This window comes from Pelobates fuscus, chromosome 5, assembly GCF_036172605.1.
Source record: "Pelobates fuscus isolate aPelFus1 chromosome 5, aPelFus1.pri, whole genome shotgun sequence".
Taxonomy (NCBI): Eukaryota; Metazoa; Chordata; class Amphibia; order Anura; family Pelobatidae; genus Pelobates; species Pelobates fuscus.
Genome location: NC_086321.1, coordinates 285,902,914 through 285,920,998, shown reverse-complemented (window position 1 = coordinate 285,920,998; position 18,085 = coordinate 285,902,914). Strand labels below are relative to the sequence as shown.

General features: G+C 38.3%; 2 protein-coding genes across 3 annotated transcripts in view; both read right to left on the bottom strand.

The window, feature by feature from the left end:
• The window catches only part of COMP (cartilage oligomeric matrix protein), a 77,542-nt gene that overhangs the window by 45,818 nt on the left and 13,639 nt on the right, over window positions 1–18,085 (bottom strand). Inside the window, exons 2-5 of one of the 2 annotated variants that reach the window (XM_063455398.1) lie at window positions 17,369–17,454; window positions 6,431–6,494; window positions 3,845–4,020; window positions 2,614–2,751 (exon numbers count right to left, since the gene is read on the bottom strand). In XM_063455398.1, the coding sequence (XP_063311468.1) occupies window positions 2,614–2,751; window positions 3,845–4,020; window positions 6,431–6,494; window positions 17,369–17,454 (464 nt within the window). The remainder of the gene's footprint in view (window positions 1–2,613; window positions 2,752–3,844; window positions 4,021–6,430; window positions 6,495–17,368; window positions 17,455–18,085) is intronic. The other variant, XM_063455399.1, reaches the window with a different exon arrangement.
• LOC134611484 (cell division control protein 42 homolog) lies at window positions 12,607–14,412 on the bottom strand. Its single transcript, XM_063455397.1, has one exon. The coding sequence runs from the start codon at window positions 14,393–14,395 to the stop codon at window positions 13,820–13,822; it is 576 nt and encodes a 191-aa protein (XP_063311467.1). The 5' UTR covers window positions 14,396–14,412; the 3' UTR covers window positions 12,607–13,819.

Genomic DNA, 18,085 nt, shown 5'->3' with positions numbered 1-18,085 from the left:
CTCTTTTATACAAAGTGCATAGGTAGATAGCCCGTAAGCAACTGACCCATTACCTCAGTAGTTTGCCTTTACCAGTGCAACTAAAGCCCATTTGATACTGGCAAAAGTCTGATGAAGGTGATTGATTGATGACTGACTGACTGATTGTAATTTATAATGAATCACTATGGAAGAATTGGTCACCAAGCTCAGGACCGGCCTTAGGCCTTTAGGCGCCCTGTGCAGAAAATCTTGACATCCATGGATAGTGTCTGTGTGTGTGTATAGGGGTGTAGTGTTTGTATAGGGGACAGTCATACACACAGTTAGTAACACACAGACATTTACAGTCACACACATATTTACAGTCACACACACAGTTACAGTCACACACATAGTTGCAGTCACACACATAGTTATAGTGAGTCACACACAGTCACACACACAGTTACAGTGACACACAGACAGACAGTCACACACACACACAGGCAGACAGACACACTCCGTTAGAGTCACACACAAAACAGACAGTAACACACACACAGGCAGACAGTCCATCACACACACACACAGTTACAGTCAAACAGTCACACACACAGGCAGACAGTCACACACACACACACACACACACACACGTAGACAGTCAAACACAGGCAGTCACACACAGGCAGAGAGTCTCACACACACAGGCTGAGAGTCACACACACACAGGCAGAGAGTCACACACAGGCAGACAGTCACACACACACACACACACACACACACACACACACACACAGGGAGACAGTCACACACAAGCAGATAAGTACACACACACACACACATGCAGACAGTCAGACACATAGGTAGACAGTCAGTCACAGTGGTGGACAGTCAGACACACAGGCAGACAGTCACACACACACACACATATAGTCAGTCACACACAGGCAGGCAGACAGTCACACACACACACACACACAGGTAGACAGTCACATACAGGCAGACAGTCACACACGGGCAGACAGTCAGACACACAGGAAGAAAGTCAGACACACAGGCAGACAGTCAGACACACACACAGGCAGACAGTAGGACACACACACATACACACAGCAGACAGTCACACACACAGGGAGACAGTCACAGACAGGCAGGTAATCACACACACCGCAGACAGTCAGACACATAGGTAGACAGTCAGACACAGAGGTGGACAGTCAGACACACAGGCATATAGTCACATACACAGAAAGACAGTCACACACAGGCTGGCAGACAGACACACACACGTAGTCAGTCACACACAGGCAGGTAGACAGTCACACACACAGGCAGACAGTCACACACACAGGCAGACAGTCACATACAGGCAGACAGTCACATACGGGCAGACAGTCTGACACACAGGTAGAAAGTCAGACACACAGGCAGACAGTAAGACACATACAGGCAGACAGTCAGACACACACACACACACACACACACACACACACACACACAGGCAGACATTCAGACACACACAGGCAGACAGTCAGACACAGGCAGACAGCCACACACACAGGCAGACAGTCTCACACACACATGGCCAGACAGTCACACACACAGGCAGACAATCACACACACACGCAGACAGACAGACAGACAGACAGACAGACACACACACAGAGCAGACAGTCACATAAATGGAATGTTACCTCTATCTATTATGGTCTGTAAGGGAGGAGGCAGTTGCAGCTTCTGGAGTTGTTGGGGTAGCAGGTATTCCTTTCTGCTTCCCCTTTCTGTGCAGCACCGGCTTCTGGGTGCAGTTAGCCCACCCCTGGTGCCAGGTAAGCCCCGCCCACCCCGCCTCTTGGTAAGCCCCACCCACACTGCCATGTGTTTTTTGGGATAGTCGGCCACCCAGGCTGAAATCTTCCATCCAGGTAGCAGGTGCACACATTTCACATCCGGTCATGTATGAGCTATGTCGGTCGCATGGCGCCCCTGTTTCCATGGTGCCCTGTGTGGCCGCACAGCTTGCACACCCCTAAGGCCGGCCCTGACCAAGCTAACGCCTTGTATTTAGTTTTGTTTCCTGTCAATAACCATTTTAAACACTAAATTATAATGTTAAAGTGGCTCTCTCCCTTCTCAGTATTTCATTAAGATAGAAAATCTTTTAATTCAATGAAACTCCAACAGACCGAAACAGTACCATGATATGAAATAGGGACTATGGTAAATCTGAGGCTCACAAAAGTTGACAAAAGACGAAGCTCCATTTACAACCTCTGTAGTCCCAGCTACCATCAGAAGTGATACCTGTGGGATTCATTCATGGTCTCGCTCATCGCGAGAGTACAGCACTAATGCAGCTCCTGGCACATGAAGTAACAAGAACTAGACCTTAAAAAAGAAGATGGCAATGTCCGTGAAGCTCAACTTCAGGTAAGTAAAACTTATTTTGCCCTGCACCCTGCCCTGCACCCTGGCAGCTTTACCCTAATTGGAGATGCTAACATCAAGGGTCTTTGCAAACCATGTAAAGGCTTCAGAAAGTGACAGGTCTGCTCTAATAATTATTATTATACTCACATTAATATCAAATCCTTCCTCACTTTGTTCCTCTTACACATTATGTTTATCAAATTACAACCTGAACATCCTTACCTGTTTATTTGCTCTGGCGTATTCCAGTCCAATCCCTTCAACCCTCTTCCCTATATAACCAATGGGGCAAGGTTCACAGTGGAAGCCAGGAGCGGTATTGACGCATCGGACTCGAGCATAACAAGGATTCACAGTGCACTGTAAAGAGATGTTCATTGAATCACGTTCTGAATTGTTGATTACATATTATAGCAACAGCCAGACACAGAAATTGAATATGCGACCACAATAAAAAAATAAAATAGTTTGTGCCACCCAAATGGCCTACATGTTTCTTCCTTCCTATTAAAATGTGATCTATGATTAATCAATGTTCTTAAAGTGAACCTGTCATGGCAGATAAAGCTTTTCAATTTCCCATAAATCTGGCCTGACTCGTGTAATGCAATTATATGTGCTTCTTCCCTTAATAGTATTAAAAGCACATATTTTAATGTATTTATTCTTCCTCTGTCTCCTGAGATCATCAATAATCTTTTCAGTGGGAGTTACACTTGCTGTAAGACGCACCTCTTCTGCATACCCTTGTTTGGGAAGCAAAGACTTGCTTCCCATAACAGGTTATAAGTACTCAACATTTATGCTGTCTTTGTGTAAATAAACATATGTATTCTCTCCATTCCCAGATTGCCTGTCCAAAGTTGCTGCAATATATTATTTTGGCTGTTTCTCACCATCCTGCAGCTGCTGCTGCACTCACCCATAGCCTGCCCTTCCTACCTTCTTCCCTTTCTAACCATTGCTTTCCCTTAGGCTGAATTCAAAAATAGACATCCAGAGGAGGATATCCTTGATAACAGACATACAGAGCACACCCTTCTTATCTCTGTGCTGATCAGCACATTTTAACAGAAAGTGAAGTGGCTATTTTTTAACATCTAGATAATTGCTAGCAATTATGATATAACAATGCAGATAGGAAATTTGATTCTCTATCCTTAAAGATTGAGTTGTGTTTGTCATAAAAGGTACCCTTCAATTTAATAACCTTTTAGTTATTCATAAGATCAGCCCTAACATTTTTTTGTAATTTTCCTGTGACTATAGCTCAGGAATGAATCAGAGTTACTGGAAGTTCATAACCTTTGCTGAATGAGGTGGATTGAAGTTGTAATCCTTTAAAACATGATAATCCACCGTTCCCAACAATGGCCAGAAATAATTTAGACTTTACTGGAGGTTTTGGTCAGTCACGATTATGAGGCATTGCATTAAGGTGTTTTTTACTTACTTCATTAATGTCAGTGCAATGAGATCCATTACCAGAATAACCTGCTGGGCAAGTCCCACAACGGAAGCCAGAGCCGGTTACAGTGCATGTAACACCAGGATAGCAGGGATTTGGATTACATCCATTTTGATAAGTTGTGACTTTTATGGCTTGGCTAGTGGCACTGGTGTGAATGCCTTAAAAAAGAGAAGAGAGGTAAAGAGGAGCTAATCATTTAGTACATTTATTTACCCCTTTCACTACCAAGGATAAAAAAATAAAAATAAAAAAATAGCATATCATGTATTGGAAGCATGAGGTGCATAGCTAGCACAGGAGTCTCAAAGAAGTGACAAATATAGATAAATAATATTGGTCAACTACCACGCTTGTAGATATTTGTAAGAACCCTTATGGCTTTCCTAGAAGTACAGCTTACTTACATGGCAAAAGAATGCAGAACAAATGTCTGTTTTTGAGTTTAATGTCGTTTTACATAGTAAATACAGTTGAATCTAATTTTTTTTAATCTAATTTTTTTTAAATAAAGGTATTTTAAAAGTTTTATAACAATTTCTTACAGAAAGCTAATGTGCTGCTAAAAGGCATAAGAGAAATATGAGGGAGTCACTGCTCCTTCATGTAGGAATGGTATAATATTTAACATTTCCTTTACTGTTTCAAGGAAAGAGGGAGGGCTGCCATTATCAGAACATTTGCAGACATTAAATTGTGAAATGGGCTCCTGGCACAGAAATTCCAGTACAAGCAAGTAATTATACCTGGATTGAAGGTGAACGCAAGTGAAGCTTTATTATCTACGATTAAGTCCTGTTAGCATGTTGGATGAATAGTGTAAGATTGGAAATGGATTTTATATGTTTTTACAATTTAAATTACAGCACCTGCTTAGCCTAATTTTTCACCTTATCTGCTTGAGTGCCAGAGATTCCTTCCATCTGTTTGTAAGTGAAGCTATGTTGACTAAATGTAATTTTGCAAAGTAAATTAAAGTAAAAGAGAACGTGTATATATATTTTGGTAGTAAAGGAGTTGAGTTAAATTTATATCAAACCACTTTATGCAGAAAAAAAAACCTTGTCTCTAGAGAGGTTTGATTTTTAGTACTTATAATGTCAATGCAGCTCTGTCACCTTTTGGGGTCTTTTCATCTTTATGAAATGCTCATTTGTTTGTGGTGTGGGGGAGGATGACATAGCTGTTAATCCCCATGAAGGCCTCTTTCTTACATACATAGAATGCATACATAAAGTTAGGTCTTGAAATGTTTTGACATTAGAACAATTCTCATAATTTTGACTCTGTGTGCCACCACAATTTGAAATTTGGATTTGAAATGAAACAACCGAGATGCAATTGAAGTGTCGACTTTCAGCTTTCATTCAAAGGGTTGAACAAAAATATCATATGAAACATTTCAGAATTGCAACCATTTTAATCCACAATCCCTTTATGTCAGGGGTTCAGATGTAATTGGACAAATTAAAACAATCATAGATAATATTTTAACATCTCAGTTGTGTCATTCCAAATTCATTTTGGTGACGTACAGAGACAAAATTATGAATATTGTACCCGTGTCCAAATAATTCGGGACCAAACTGTACAAATATGTTAAGTTAGTGAACAGGGAGTTAAAACAAGACGACCCTTGTTCTAAACTATAAAGGCATTGGTTTTGCAAAAATGTATTTCTTTTTACCATAAACAGAATTTAGTACCAATTTCAAGTAAATTATATTTTTATTTCCCTCGAGTTTGGTTCAGTGTATGACACCATGATGGCTTTCCTTTAAACTATTGCCCACATGTCTTTTTTGGCCATGTTGTAAATGCATACCAAGGGAGTAAAAAACTTGTTTTCTGTTTTTCCGTCGGGCTGGGCAAAGATAACTTTGGCTGACTGAGATGTTACTTTGTCTTGGCATTTCTCACAGCAGAGGGAAAGCTATTGATGTGCAGTAGAGGGAAAGAACAGATATAATTTGTTTTTTGTAGAATAGCATGAGGCCCACAAGAGAGATGACTCAAGACATGTGAGCTCTGCACAGACTGTCTAATTTCCCTTTTGATTTGCTGTTTTGTATCACCTGAACTTGCACAGGTTATGCTTTTGTTTGTGTTTCAAATAATGCTTCCACATATCTTGGTGTGTGTGTGTGTGTGTGCATGCGCCTGCGGACTCGCGTGTGTGTGATGTACATAGTATGAAGATATTACTTTTAATATTCTACATAATTTCTAGGATCGGCCAGAATCTATCCCTATCTGTCCTGAGCTCTGGTCAGTAATGTTATCTTGTCTATTTTCATGACAGTGAGACAACACAGAAGCAAGTGAATGATGCAACACATGGGTAGTTGCATTACTTCATATGCCTTCTGAACACAGCAGAACTTTCATTAGAGCTTGTTGAAGAAATGGAATGCTTAGTTGTATATTCTAAATAGTATACCTCAACCTTACACACTATACTTGCTATGCTCAATGATTTGTGAGAAATTCTATACTCTATATTGGCACAATGGAGAGAAAAAAATATAAAGGCTATGTAATTGTACATCATACATATTACAGTGATCTTACCAAAATACGTACCACAAGCATCACATTCCATAACAGTATTTTTCAAGAATATTATTTCTTTAACCTACCAAAATAAATGTAAAAAAAAATGAAATATTAAGAAACATATCAGTTACAATTACAAGATTATTTGTCTTGGACAAATAAGAATGGCATATTGTCACGATTGAAATAATACATTTTCTAAACATGTAGACAAGCATCACATTTGGCATTTGTGTTTAATTATTATTATATTTTTTTTACTTCAGTGTCTCTCAGTGTTTGCACAGGTAAGGAGTCTTGAAAGGGCAGTTGTAATAGTGCCATTTTGTGGCTTTTTTTAACATATATTTATGTAAGTGTTTGCAATATGTTGTGCTAGCATTAAAATGTGTTTTTATATTGTATTTTATTATTTATTGCAAACAAACAATATTCATGTCAACACAAGGTCATTTTCTCACCAGCTGCCAGAACCAGATTAACATAGGGACTATTGGAGCTGAAGTTCTAGGCCCACAATAAGCCAAGCATTGTAGTGAACCACTGCTGGCTACTCCTGGTCTTGACCTGTAATAAACTAAGTCATGTCTACTACATGAGGGCAAGAACTCTCCTTGGGGAAAATTATGCAGGTAAGCAAACTTAAAAATTTAGTTACATTAGGAAAATAGTAACAAAGATCACCACGTACAACATTACAAGGATTTACACCCACAATCTATAGGGGGTGCAAATATATAAACATATTAGAAAAGTAACCTAAGCATGAAACATTCAGCAAACAAGTAGGGATAAGAAGGGGGTATTACAACGCAAGCATAAATGTACTAATGGCAAAAGCTGAGTTAAAGGGACACTATAGTCACCTAAACAACTTCAGCTTAATGAAGCAGTTTTTGTGTGTAGATCGTGCCTCTCAGGTCTCACTGATTAATTCACTACCATTTAGGAGTTAAATCACTTTCTGTTTATGCAGCCCTTGTCACACCTCCCCTAGCTCTGATTGACACAGCCTGCATGAAAAAAAACGGTTTCACTTTGAATTAGATGTGATTTACCTTAAACAATTGTATCTCTTTCTCTGTAAATTGAACTTTAATCACATACCAGAGGCGCAGGGTCTAGCAAGCAGGGGATAAGAAAATCTAAATTAAACAGAACTTGCAATAAAGGATAAACTGTAGATCACTCTTTACAGGAAGTGTTTAGGAAGGCTGTGCAAGTCACATGCAGGGAGGTGTGACTAGGAATCATAAACAAAGTGATTTAACTCCTAAATGACAGGGAATTGAGCAGTTAGAATGCAGGGGCATGGTCTTTACACCAAAACTGCTTCATTAACCTAAAGTTGTTTTAGTGACTATAGTGTCCCTTTAATGTACTCCCTACTATAAAGTATGCAAGTAGTGTATCCTTAACATGAACAGAGTTAGATCTGGGAAAATATTATAAGTGTTATAACTACAACTATTCCTTTCGGTAATATTTCCAGTACTGAGCAACAGCACAGGGTCATATAGCAGGTATAATAACACACAGTTCAATCACAATTTGTAGCAGTTTGTTAACCAGACATAGCAAAATCCAAACTCTACTGTTACTGAGGTCCTTTTATTCATCAAACATGGGCCTCAAGGTAATATTTTGTGGTAAGCTTTTCAATTGATTTATTATCTCTGGATAAACTTTACAAATAATTAATCTACAGAAGTCACCATAAAAGCATATGGGAATTTTAGTAGATAAATTGAAATTTTTGTTCATCCAAACATTTAAAAAGATTATTCAATAATATGAAATTGAGGCCATGATTTGTTACCTGTTTGTACGAGGCATCCTTTAATGTAAATTGTTCTGTTTGAAAACCGAGGAGTGCTCAACTGGGAACAGAACCGATCATCTGTAATTGCTTCATCCAAAGCCCTCGTTTTAGTATTACTTTTGTAGAGTGAAGGATTTGCTGATCTTTTTCACTGGGCACGTGTAATGTTATATATGTGACTGCTTTATGTTCTCTGGACAGGTTAGTGTCTATGAACCATTAACTTTGGAATTGGCATAGAGCGCTAAAACCTTCGCATAAGAAAATGTTCAGACCTATTCATCTGCACCACAAAGTTTGGACATAGAAGTTTAGCAAAACATTTAGGCAGCATATAGCGAGCAGTGCCAAATTCCAAAGGTCCCTGCTCTGTCCACTAATCTCTTGGAATGAGTCAATAAAGTTCTTAAGAAAATACAGTTGTTTAATGGTGAATCATATTTCCCTCATTTTCTCCACTCATTCATTCCTGGAAGCCTTGCTATGCTGATGGAGTTTTCATTTTCCAGGACAGTTGTTAAACTAATCAGGTCATTTAACTTAATGGAAGAAATCGGACTATTATTTAACAAATATTTGCTGAGGATGTATGCCACGAGCACCAACCTGCCTTAAGGGGGTGGGGGGGAAAGCTAGGAATTGGATACATTTAAAAACATTAAGTGAGCAGTTTCAACACTTTGCCGTTTTCCTATACACCAACACAAAGACAAATTCATCATGTTGGAGTGTGCGCACCCAGTGGGGTTCATTCAATGGAGAAATGTAGAGATTACAGTTGAGAATTGCAAGTTTTAAGCTGATATTGGTTAACTAGAGAAATAACTCTTTTCAGGTTAAAGTTTTCAACGTTTTCAAATTCAGCTTATCATATGTACAAATCCCGTGATTGCTTTCAACAAGTGAGTGATTGACCCACTATGGCTTTAACCTCATCCCTACAGACAGATGTAAAATCAGCATGCCTCTAATAATGCATACCAGTATATACCACTGTCCTATAAGTAATACATATCCTGTTTAAGGCTAAAGCATGATCATAAAAGTTGTGCTTTTGAACTGAATGCAGAATAAGAATATGATGGGGGTGAAACGAAATAGACTATGACAATTATAAGAGCGATATTTGAACCAAGGAAACATAATTCTGTAATATGTAGCTTGAACTTTATGCTACATTTTTCTCTATGAATTATACAGGTTGGACAGGTCCTTTTCTCTGCGTCTTGCTGCTGACATTAATATGCCTAGACTGGAGAAGTGCACAGATGAAGATTAATAGTGAGAGTAAAGATATGAAGGAGAAATAATGATCAAGGCTGAATGTAAAACGATTAAAAGTTCTGGAAGAGGTACAAAAAGACATATAAGACCAGGACAGGCAAATCACATGATTGGAAATAAATGGCTCCCTTCATCATTTGCTGATTAAAAATAGTGAAACACCCCTCAGATTCCTTCACATCAAGACATGTACACTTGTGTTAAAGATTACTTCAAGCACCATGGACACTTTAGCGTTTTGAAGTGCTCATGGTGCCTGGAGTATGTATGTGCAGCTTTCTCTATGAAACAATGTACATACATACTGAGTTTAGCCAAGAGCTCCAGGTTGGCTAATGTCAATTCTGTGGATATTTTTTCTTTTTTTGTATATATAATTTAAAATGTATGGAATATCTTCAGGGGTGGGTAATGTAACGGTCTGCGAGCCGGCAGGGGTCCTCTGATCGAGCCGCATGCGGCTCGAGCATTCCTGCCTCCAGGCGTGCCGCATGTGGCTCGGAAGCTGCTTGCTCCTGGCGGGCCACGCGCGCTGAACACTCTGATCGGGAGCGTGGACTGTGCCATATGACCTTGTTATGTTTCCAATTGGACAATCACATAGGACTTCTAGAGGTATGTAGGGATGAGTAAAAGGTATAATCCCTGCCAGTAGGGTGAAGGGTCCTCCAACAATCTATTAATTTAAGCTTATAGAGAATCTTGAATCCTCCCCAGCAGATAGGTAGGGGGATGTGACTTCCCTGCGGCTGTATATGTGAGAGGGTCTAGTGGTAGGCTGAAGTCTCCTCCAACCACCAGGGAGCCAGCATTGAAGGCCCCAAGTTGCCTTATTATATTTCTCAGAATGTGATTCTGACCTCTGGTGGGTAAATAACAATTGACAAAGATATAAATGGTTTCACATATTTTCCCCTTCAAAAACAAGAATCTTGACCCTGGGACTCCAAATTCCTTAGTGAGAATAATGGGGACGTGGGTTGTAACTTAGATGTCTATTAAAACAGTTTTGCAAAGCAGTGTAAAATGAAGTTTATTATCTTATAAAGCCTCCCTTACTCCTATTACATTTTGTATTAAAAGCATTAACACCAACACGTATTTCTTCTAAATTTTGTATTGTATTGTTATTTGTTAAATGTTTTGTGTGCTCTCCTGTCCTGTTGATGCTCTCTACCAGCCAAGTGCATTTGGCTGTGGAGCCTGTACAGCGCCATATGTTGGTTATTACCGGTCTTGCAAACCTGTACTGCCCCATAAAGGTAAACTGGAAGACTGAGAAGAAATATATATTTCTACGTATGCATTAGAAAATAATACAAACAGGCTATAATGCATGTAATCTGTTTCTAAAATAATGATAAAAAATGGTGACAGTATCCCTTTAATATTATAAAATATCAATAGTAATAATTGCTTTGTGTAGGTTTGTATATGCATTTATGAAATATTACCACTGAGTCTATAGGTCATGTTTTGGAAGTTCCTCCACACATAAACAATTAAGAGATTGTTTTTCTACAAATGTAGAGGAGAGTAAAAGTATGTCACAAATCTGTTTATTATATTGGGAATTTCTGACACCCTGTGGAGTTAACAATTCTTTGTAATAACCCAGCAAAGTGACCTCGCTGAAGTTTGTGAACCAATGTAGTTTCTTATAAGTGTTCTTCATGAGATACTTGGTTTTCAAAGTTTCCAGTGTCTTGCTTTGCAGAATTTGTGTCTATATTCCTATGTGTAGAGGATCGGCTTGCTTTGGACTACTGTTCAAAATATCATAAATAGACAAACTATGAAAATGAATGTGATGATGAATGGCTAGGCAATATTTGAGAGTCTGGGGTCAGTCTTTGCTAGTTCATAATTATGATCAATAATATAAAGCCACAATTAATTGACCATATGGCATAAATAATATTGGTTGATTTTTTTTGTAGTGAAATACCACTTGGAAGGAAAAGCAATTTATCATTGATGGTTTGATAACACCACAGTGGAATTATTTAAATTTATTACACTGTCAGTCCTGTATCCCAAGCCTTACCAATCTTATAAACCCTCCCTAATTCCTCTTTATGTTCACTGCTCATTAAAAAAGTTATATGAAGGTTATTTTGGTTGTACATAGATGGGACATGGTTTATTGAAGGCAGTATGGTGGCAGAATTATTGGATAAACAGTACAGTAAGGGTTGGCACTACTATAAGATGGCACAAACGGCCTTTGGGGACCACATCAGCCCTCGGGGCGCAAGATTCAGCTGACCGGCAGGAGAGGAATGCACAGCAAAGCCCTTCCCTCCTGCCGCTCTATGAATGTAGCGTGGCCGAGCCGCCGACCAGGAGAGAGGATCTTCAGTAATCTCTACCCTCACAGGAAGTGCTCACTGAGAGCATAGAACTGCTTCCTGTCAGACTAGGGAGAGGTTACTGAAGCTCCTCTCCCCCGGCCCTCGACTCGGTAACACTACAAGAGGGAGGTGAGAAGACAGAGTGAGGAGGTGAGGTGAGGACACAAAATGCATCTTTGCCTGTGTAGCCAAAAATCCTTGCACCGGCTCTTAGTACAGGGTAGCAAAACATATGCAGAGTTATTTACTAAAGTAAGGATTCAAAGAGAATTCACAGTGAATTTCACATTTAAGTCAAAGTAGCCAAACTAGATTACAAAACTACAATTCAGCTACTTTGGCCTTAAATTTAAAATTTGCTTTGAATGCTCAGTTTAGTAAATAAACACTAGAAAAATATCTCTTGAAAACCCATGGTCAATCAGTTATTTTCCATAAAATATCCACATCTATTCAATTAACCCCCAAAAAATGTTAATTGAATGGACGTGGAAATGTTAATTGAATGGATGTGGATATGTAATGGAAAATAACTGATTGACCATGTTTAAATTATTTAGTCATAGCTAACACACAAGTTCCATGTGTACTACAGTCGTTTTTTGATTATCATAATTACCTAATAGAGTATGTTCAATGTGGGAGCCTGTCTAGAAAAGCCACTAAACCCTTTGTTTATTTTTCATTTCAATATATCCAAATATAATGCTGTGATTTTTTTTTTTTTTTTTTTTTTTGACAGTATTTTTTGTTTAATACATCTGAAAAGTATGCATATACAAAGAACGGAGACATGAAACAAACCATCGGTTGAAAACACTAATGAGTCTACAAGTTATTAATTTGGGAAGGTGGAATATATTCCCTAAATATTAAAAATAGTTCTGGAAATAAACCATGTGGTTTTGGTAAAATCTGTATTAACACTGGTGTCTATATTTTCTTTACATTATCTCTGAAACTTGAATTCAATCCCAGGCTCCTTGGGTTAGGTTTACATGCAAACTGTACATTAATAGGACAATGACTGGTCCCTCAAATATCAAACTAAACAAAATAAAAACCACTCCCTCCTTACAACATAAACAAAAAATGTAAATCAGGCACATCTATTTAACATGGATGTGAAACTATTTGTATTCATTAGTTAGACATATTGGTAAGAAAATCAATTATGTGATCAAGAAAAGACTAAACCTAAATTAGTCTAATATGTTTGCCAAGATACTCCAGGGGATGAAATAATCCCTACTTTCTGCCAAAGAGGCACCCAACACATATCTACCCTCGAACTTAAAAAAAGGAGTTAGAAATGAAAGATGGAGAAATATTCTGGAGAGTCAGTGCTGAAATGGTTCGACTCTATATGTCAAGAGTCAGAAACCTGGACTTTAACAGTCGAGGAAGTAGATTACAAAGGACATTTTGATTTTGGAAACTAGAATCATGCTTGTCTAGTGTTAACTCATGTCCTAGATTGGCAGCAGGCTTATATTGGGGTCTTAGACTTTAGGTGAGCGTGGGAAAACAACGTGCCAACCTGCCCGATGTTTGTGCAATTATACAGTAAAAAACAGAAAAAAAAATTCCTGCCAACTTGGTACAAGAGTTGGGCTGATAAAACAGAGCTTTAAAATTAGTCTGTTACCTACAAAGCATGCCTTGCTCTTAATATAAGACGTTAGATACAGTAAATAATATACAAAAAAAAACCTAGTAACAATGTGTGTGTGTCTATGTGTGATCCTGAAGATACACAATTGTTCAACTATTTTTATGTTACATAAGTTGTTGGGTTTGATTTTTCGGACACCCCTTTGTTTAAGGGTGGTAAACGTTGGGCAGGGGGGGGAATTGTATTTCATCTTTAGTTTGATTTAAACATTGCTTTTAGTTTGACGTCGACACCAGCTTTGCAGAAGGAGGACCATGGATGGTGGGTGTTCATAGCAGCACGCACTTGCGTTTCTTCTTGGGCTCTGGGGGCTCCAGGGCGGCCAATATCGCCTCATCAAATACATTCTTTAGGCCTTTCTGTGTGAGGGCAGAACACTCCACATATTTTACTGCCTTCAAGTCTCTAGCAAGTTTCTCTGCTGTTTCTGGAGTGATTGGCTTCTGTTTGTTTTTTGCAAGTTTCTCGATTGTTGAAGGGTCATCTCTTAAGTCAATCTGGGTCCCAACAAGCAAGAAAGGAGTCTTGGGACAGTGGTGAGTAATTTCTGGTACCCACTTTTCTTTCACATTTTCAAATGAAGATGGAGAGACCACGGAGAAACAGACAAGAAACACATCTGTCTGTGGATAGCTAAGAGGTCGTAATCTATCATAATCTTCCTGCCCTGCAGTATCAAATAATCCTAAAGTATATGGTTCTCCACCGATCATAACTGTTACGGCATAGTTATCGAATACCGTTGGTACGTATTCCGAAGGAAATTTATTTGTTGTGTAGGATATTAAGAGACACGTTTTACCAACAGCACCATCACCAACGACCACACACTTAATTGTCTGCATGGCTGCTATTTTTGTTGTTTATGTCAGCAACGCTTGTCTAATGCAGACCTCTCAGTCTTTCCCCCTTCTCTCCACCGGGCGTTGGCCTAATGCTGTGATTTTATTGGGCAGCTATGTGGTTCCCAGTACGAAACATGAATAGATTAAAAGCTTACACACCTATAGCATTGAACTGTTGCTATGAACTTACCAACGGTCTGCATAGTAAAATTAATGAAATTTGATGTTACATATAGATAACGGAGCTGAAATCTCTCTCATGCTATACCTTAATTTAGCTGGGTTATTCACTAAAGTGATCATTTAAAGTGAATTCAAAGTGAATTGGGAAGTTAAGGTTAATAACTGAACTGGAAAAAAATTCTAACTCAGCTATGGTTCCAGATTGAATCATTTCGCCTTAAATGTAAAATTCACTTTGAATTCACCTTAAATCCTCACTTTAGTGAATAAAACTTTCTAACATTGTCCATAGAATCTCTCATAAAGCTAACCCTTTGTCATCAATAGCTCTTACTAAATTTAAAGGGACATTCCACTGACCAAAAAAAAAAAAAACTATTAAAAAAACACTGTTTAGTAGATATACTGTCAATAAAAATATGCATGCATTTAATTATGCATTTTTTCCTTGTGGGTATATCTGAAAATGCTGCAGATTGAAACTTGTCTGCAGCTATTGCAAGTCTTTCCCCCCTCCTTTCAGGTTGAGGATAAAGAAGACTTCCATCACAGGCTGCGAGGCCCCACTACTACTAATAGGAGGCAAAAATGCATGCAATGTAAGAGACCACAAAGGGTCTGGGGTGAGCAAGAGACACACAAAGGAACTTGAGGGGGAGAAAGAGACAGACAGAGGTTATAGGGAGAAGTAATAGACACACAATAGGGTTGTAAGACACAAAGAGGGGTTAAGATACACTCAAGAGGGATAAGATACACTAAAGGGGGTAAAACATTTAAAATAGGGCATAACAAACACAACAGGGGCTAAATGGTTTTAAGAGACACAGAGGTGATCATTTGTGAAGCCAAAAATTCTTGCGCCGGTCCTGTGCATTGACGGGAGAATATGCAAAATGATGCTTAAAAAGTGTTGTACTGCCACTCATAATTCAATTCAATGTTATATAGATAAGCTGATTTATACACCCAATGCTTTTTTTTGCTGCCTTTTTTAATATATATTTTAATATACCTATATTTTAGACATATACCTGCTAGAGTTCTTATGCATCACTGGTGAAAGTGATTAAAATGGACAGTGTATTTTATCCCCCCACATCATCTGGGAAGGCACCTCTAACACTCTGATACACCTATAACTCCTGTGAGTTTAATCTTATGCAAAGTCATATTGTTTAAACCTGTATTACACTATTGTTTGTTTTCTTTTTCCATTTCAAGACGTATTCCCACACTGTTGGTTGTACATGAATAACATAACAGTGTAAGCTACTTTAAAAAAATATCTTTCATAAAGGAAACCTAAAGTGAGAATCCATAGTAAATTTTATTTTATTTTTAAAAATTCTCTCCTATTTCTGGCTACCTAGGCCTAAAATGTAAAATTCACTGCAGATTCACATTGAATTCTCACTTTAACAAATAACCTTATTATAAATTATATTATTTATTGCAGAAGTAAGTTTTAGTATTTTACCCCCAAATTTGCTAATAAATCCTTTTGGAATATACTCTGCAGTCTGTTATTCGTCTTCTTAAGAGGTTTAGGATATACAAAGAAAAAGGGGGATTATTACCCTATAAAATAGACACTGACACTAGATGTTTCAGGGCCCTTAACCACACAAGTAGTATTAATTTCATGAATATATTTGCTGGATTCATGAATAACACTATGACTGTATTTTTCTGTCTTTGAGTACTTATGGTAGCGCAAGAGAAGATCATATTTCCCCCTCTAAGATACTAGACTGCTATTAAGGATTAGAGTCATCCCAATCAGGCTCTCAAAACGGTGAATGACTTGGAGAATTGTGATTAAAAGCATGATTTGCTCTTCACAAATATTTGTAGATGCCTGTCTGTTCAACTTTCACTCCCTCTATGACCCTCTTCAATTTGGTTTCCAATGCTCGATTTACGGTTCAATCCAGATATTATCACTCTTTTTATTCTCCATACTCTCTCTGCTGATTTTTGACATCCTTGCCCACACACTACGTTATAGTCCTTGCATGCTTTATATTCTGTTTATAGATATATATATATATATATATATATTTATTTATTTATTTCATTATTTGTTTGCATTTCCAGTTTAACCATTACTAGTTGAGGCATAGTGATCATTTTCTTTGTTTAACCCACGGTTAATCTAGTTAAGAATACTTTAAGTAAAAATCACTTAATTTGCCCTGGTATTTTACTAATTTATCAATCTCTGGTTTGTACTACAATCTTTTTCCAGCACTGGGGAAGCCACCATGAACTGACACAGACACAAGTTGTTCAGTGACCCTTAAAATTTTATTGCATATCACAGGTGCATATATGGTGTTCAACAGGGCATGTTTTTTATTCTTTATCCAATCAGATAGTTACACCTGGTCTTCATGTATAGAGAGGGTAATAAAAGGGGGATGAGTAGTTGTGAGTTTAGCTTTACCGCTGTTACAAGGCAGACTAGCAGTTAGGGAGATGGTTTGTTGGAACCTGACTGTGTTACTAGGCAGATCAGCAGTAAGGGGGGTCGTGAGTGTAGGGGGGAGGAAATAAGGTATAAAGTCCAAACTTGTAAACAATTAATACCCTCTATACATTGAACAAAACTTAGCTTGTTAGTCTAGGGGCTTATTCACTAAATGTTGCCAAACACAAGACTGAAAAAAGTCAGATACCTTCACCCCATCATTGCTGAGACCATCCTATCTCATGCTTTCACCAGTACTTATCATATTAATCCAATGCATGCAATGGAATTCAGCACATATTAATAAAGACATTTACCTGCTGCTTTAGGAGATCCCGAACTTCTTTCAATACAAGGTTGGTTTCTCTTACTTCTGAAAGAATTTGTGGAGCAACATCTCCACCTAAAACCAAAATACAGGACAATATTGCTTAATGTATTTAAATAACAACAACATATATACTCCCTTATTTTTGGTAGATGACCAATTATGGTGATATATATAGTTATGTCTGTGGGTCAAAAATATCAGTAAGCATTAGACCTACATTACATTTATATTTGTACAAGGGCATTTAGGCGTTTCTTTTGTGCTGTATTTGGTGGGAATTGAATACACTCAAATGAGATGGAGCTTCTGTACTCCACCTCCTCTAGGTCAGCTTCCTTGCTGAGCTTGATGGACACATGTCTCTTTTCAGCCTATGTAACTATGTAACAATTAGCCCTTCCCTGCGGCACTCTGTCTGGGTACTTGAATATCCCCAGCTAACACAATAGGCTCCATGCTGTGCTCTCACACTCCTAGAGGCATAGAACAAAATGTCTACCGGAGCTACCTTTCCCTAAACCGTACCCCACACAATATATATAAAGCTGGAAAGCTCATCACTGAGCACCCTCACAGTCCAGATAATGAACGGATCAGAGAATCCACGCCAACATCAAACTTTCATCGTGTTTAAGTTTTACCAGGTTACGGCTATTCTCCGATCAGAAGAGAAGTTACAGGCATGCGTCGTTTTAGCCCCTGT

What these genes read in the sequence shown, in the direction of transcription:
- LOC134611484 (XM_063455397.1), bottom strand. Translation starts at nt 14,395, where the DNA reads ATGCAGACAATTAAGTGTGTGGTCGTTGGTGATGGTGCTGTTGGTAAA.